The 4,454-nt window shown below is 47.5% G+C and overlaps 1 protein-coding gene across 1 annotated transcript in view; it reads right to left on the minus strand.

Moving 5' to 3' along the window:
* Positions 1-2,501: 2,501 nt before the first annotated feature.
* The window catches only part of SLC33A1 (solute carrier family 33 (acetyl-CoA transporter), member 1), a gene marked incomplete at its 5' end in the record, with an annotated part of 9,080 nt that continues 7,127 nt past the window's right edge, over positions 2,502-4,454 (minus strand). The window contains 2 exon segments of the mRNA XM_009075352.1: positions 2,502-2,748; positions 4,402-4,454. The exon segment at positions 4,402-4,454 is cut by the window's right edge and continues 26 nt beyond it. Coding sequence (XP_009073600.1) covers positions 2,581-2,748; positions 4,402-4,454 — 221 coding nt within the window.

Here is a 4,454-nt window from a genome sequence, read left to right on the forward strand (position 1 = left end):
GAACTCGAGGGGCCACGGGGAGACCGGGAGGGTCCGCGGGGAGCCGAGAGGAAACGCCCGGGAAGGATTGGGAAGGAACGAGGGAAGTGGGGTGAACCCGGGGGAGCCGCAGGATTCGGGGCGTTAGGTTCAGGGTCCGGCCCTGGGATGGCTGTAACTCGCAGAATCACGGAGTGGTTTGGGTTGGAAGGAGCTTAAAGCTCATCTCATCTCACCCCCTGCCATGGGCAGGGACACCTTCCACCAGCCCAGGTTGCTCCAAGCCCCATCCAGCCTGGCCTGGAACACTCCCAGGGATGGAGCAGCCACAGCTGCTCTGGGCAACCTCACAGGGAAGAAGTTCTTCCCAATATTCCATCCATCCCTGCCCTCTGGCAGTAGAAATCATCCCGTCCCTCCAGGCCCTTATCCCAAGTCCAAGTCCCTCTGCTGTTCTCTTGGAGCCTCTTTAAGCACTGGAAGGGGCTTTAAGGTCTCCCTGGAGCCTTCTCTTCTCCAGGCTGAACTCTGGCTTGATCTCTTCAAACATGTAACACACCTCCTCTGATCCTGTGAGATGCTCCTTCTTGTCTATATAGAAGTTGTTAAGAAAAAAAATCACTTTAAAATAGTAAAAAAAAAAGCAGCAAGACCAAAAGTTTACTGTTTCTCTTCAATGACCTGTTAAAGAGCTGTACAGCAATAACATTTCTGACTTACAAAATAGCCTGTTAGATTAGAAAGTATAAAAAAAAAGTTGTTTGTCCAGTTGGAAAGAAGAGACATTAATTTAATTTACATCACATTTCATGTATGTTTCTATGTACTGATAAGCAATCTTCAACCCATCTTTATTAGTTTTACAAGGTTCACTAGGACTTTTAGGAGTAGTTAAATAAAACCACAAAGTAAAGGTCAGCTCTAAAACACTCATTAATTTGATTTCCCATCTTCTGCCCTTGAGATGTTTGAACAAGATGTGACTGGAGTAAGTGGCCTATGGTTCCAGTGAGGACACAGAACTGCATGGAGATGATGAGGTTGGGACAAAGGTGCAGCCACTTCTGACTGCAAATCTCTGATATATCTTTTTTGTGCTTATACAGGGCGTAAATGGGAAGAGTTTTGGCAGTAAAAGCCATCTGATTACATTCAGCTTGACTGATTTTGCTGTACTTGAAACAGAATGTGTCACTCAGAAGGGAGAGGAAAGGGACAGAGGCACAGACATCAGTGCCCAGGGAAGCACTTGGCCACACTGTCCTCTTCCAGAGCCCTCCTGACTCCTAAGCCCATGGAGACCCTTCCTACACACCCACCCATCCCCTCCAGTCACTCCAGAGCAGGTATGGATTTACTTTCCCCCAAAACAAACAGTAACAACAGATCCACAACTCCCTCCCAGCTCAACCCTTCGAATACAAGGCAAGAAACACAGACTGGGAGAGAGAACCACGTTCCTTTCCAAGGGATGTTTAATAGTTTTCCTTTCCAATACCGATGTATCACATACACCCAACAAGGTCTGAGTGCCCTCTGAGGTGCCCAGCGTGGGCTCTGTGTCCCTAAGGCTTCAGGAGGGAGGTCAGCGTGGATGAATGCAGGGAATGTTTGCACCACGTGGCGTCAGCACTAGGTTCTGCAGCAGCTCCACCGCAGCATCTCACTAGGTTGGTTTACGTGAGGGTGAGCTGTGCATCTGCTCACTGGGAATTTGGCAACTGTGTCATCACCAACTCACTTTGCTAACCCCCAGCTGGGACCAGTCAGGGTTTTCCCATGGATTTTGAGGAGGATTTTAGAGACATAGAGGAAAACCAACACTAGCAATTCATCCCCTCAAAGCCACCCCCTCCCAGGCCAGTGTGCCCTCCCCTCTGGAAGCCCAAGTGCTGTCCCATCCAGGCACAGCTGCAGAGCTCCAGGCTCAGAGGATTGTGCGTTGCTTAAGTCGTACTGTACAGCATTTTGTCATCAACAAAGTACCTTGAATGTAAATCAAAATGCTCTGAAACAGCAGAAATAAATTAAACAAATGCAATTTGTTTATAAAAATATTTTCTTAGAAATCTTTAAAGCTTATAAAAGCCAGAAAATACATTTAAAAGAATCTCTGGAACGTTTCACCCTTTGAGGCGTGGTTACAGTTCAGATAGGGAGAAGCAAAGCCACAGACATTTCACATGGATCTTCCCACAAGGAATTCTGTAGTACAATGCTTAACCTATGAGTCAGAATGCCTTTGGCATCCTTCCCCGGGTCAGCTCCCCTGTCAGATAACTTCTGTGTGGAAATAAAGAGCTGGAGCTCAGCTGCTGCCACGGCAGCCATGGCACAAGGAGCTCTTCCACCGCTACTGGATGGGATCTGCAGGGTTGTGGCAGCAGCTGTGGCTCTGGAGCTCGGGGATGTGCATGGAGTATAGAGATGCTGCTTTTAACCACTGCTTTCTGAACTGACACTGCTGTTGGGAGGGCAGTGGTGTCACACAGATCTCACTAGTGTGGCATCAACATACTGATATTCCTGTGGTTGATTATGGGGTATGTCTTTGCAATAAAACTAAAACAACCTTGCCAGTCTATCCAACACCTGAATGCATCAATTGCTCCTCTTGCACTTCCAGGAAGACTGTCCTTCATCCTGCAGCTTCTTAAACTTTGGCCCCAGGAAGAACCACCAGCTGAATCCCAGGATGACACAGATGATGGACTCCACGTAGTAACCGTCCAAGGTCGTCATGCAGGAGCCACCAGCTTTTGTGCACAGCTGCAACAGGAGCACAAGGTGATGTGTTAAGGATCTCTGGGAGGCACAAACACACTTTCAGACAGCATGAGATAACCACTGGTGTCTACTTGCTCCTGGTCATGACTATTGCTGTTTACTCTTTCTTGTTTCCTATGCAGCTCATCAGAGGCTTTTGAGCTTATCATCAGTATGAAAAGGAACAAATCTGTCCTAAGACATATGGAAAATAGAACACATTGGCTCAAGGGGCAAATTCCAGACAACAAAAACAATCTGTGCTGTCCTGAGGATGCACCCATCTCATGGAGAAAGATGATTATGGTTTTTCTAGCCATCTATGTTGTGGACTCTCCATTCCTGGAAGTGTTCCAGGCCAGGCTGGATTTGGCTTGGAGTAACCTGGGCTAGTGCAAGGTGTCCCTGCTCATGGAAAGGGGTAGGACTGGGTAAGCTTTAAGGTCCTTCCAACCCAAACCATTCTGGATTCCATGATTCTGTGGCTAGGAGAAACATGCCCAGGATGGTTTGTAACAAGAAGACAAACTCTCAGCACTTAAAGGGTGAGTGCACAGCACAGGCTTGTTTCTGCTATTGTTTGCCTTTCAACACTGCTCTAATCCCAGGATAAATCAATCCCATGAGCTGAGGCTCTGCCAGCACTTTCATTATTCTAAGACATGTCAGGATCAGATTAGGAATAAGAAGGGAGTGGTGATGGTGGAATATTACCAACTGGGAAGATGTGAGAAACAATCAGAGGAGTGAGGTGAAGGAAGAAGGACTCAAATTCAGCAGAGGCCTAGGCACAGGGAACCTCATTAGGGACAAGTTAAAGAGAAAGAGGCTGACAAAGCACCCACTGGGGAAGCAGCTTCGCTTTTGCAACCAGTAAAAACTACACGTCTGGCTCAGACAAGTCCTGTTGGACTCCCAGAACACTCTGTTTAGAGAGTCTCCACATCCCAAAGAGTCCTGTCATTCAGAGTGAAATGAATCTCAGTCATAAGTACAGAAGAAAATCCCCCCAAACATTTCCACTCTTCAGCTACATTAAATGACTCATCTGCTGTGAGCAGGTGAAATTGAAACCTTGCCTTCCCAGCAGTTTTGTGTCTCATTGTTTCATCTGTGTACAGTGCACAGCAAGTTCTTTGTTCTCTTGCACAGCACTGGGAAGACAGCCAGTCCCACTGCTCAGTGTCACAGGGAAAGTTAACACCAAAGCCAGAGCAGAGCAGCAGCATGGACAAGGTATCAAGGTAGGCACATAAGAAGCCTCCAGGAAGAACTAAAACCCACCACAGGACCTGGGGGACAGACAACCTGCCCAGGACAGAACTCCTAATCACACAGCTGTCCCAAACAGACCTACAGCCTCCTCACACCACAGAGGATATGGCATCAACCTGATCCTTGTACCACAGCTTTTCATCCCAGCCCAGAAGAAAGGAACAACCTCTCTGCAACTGCAAATCCTCAGGAATATGTTTGCTATTCAGAGTGTGCAGATAACAGACTGGATTTTGTCAGACAGGCACATCAGCCCCATCAGTGAGGATTTGTAAGCACAGGCTATACACTAGGAAGGTTTTCAAAGGGAAAGAAATAACAAAAGCAGCAATGTCATTGAGAACCAATTGAGCAAAGACCTTCAGAGGCTCCAGAACTCACCTCAGCAGCAGCTGCAGTCCCACAGGTGTGTCCCTGGGCACCAGCACACTCTT

This window comes from Acanthisitta chloris, unplaced genomic scaffold, assembly GCF_000695815.1.
Source record: "Acanthisitta chloris isolate BGI_N310 unplaced genomic scaffold, ASM69581v1 scaffold17525, whole genome shotgun sequence".
NCBI lineage: Eukaryota > Metazoa > Chordata > Aves > Passeriformes > Acanthisittidae > Acanthisitta > Acanthisitta chloris.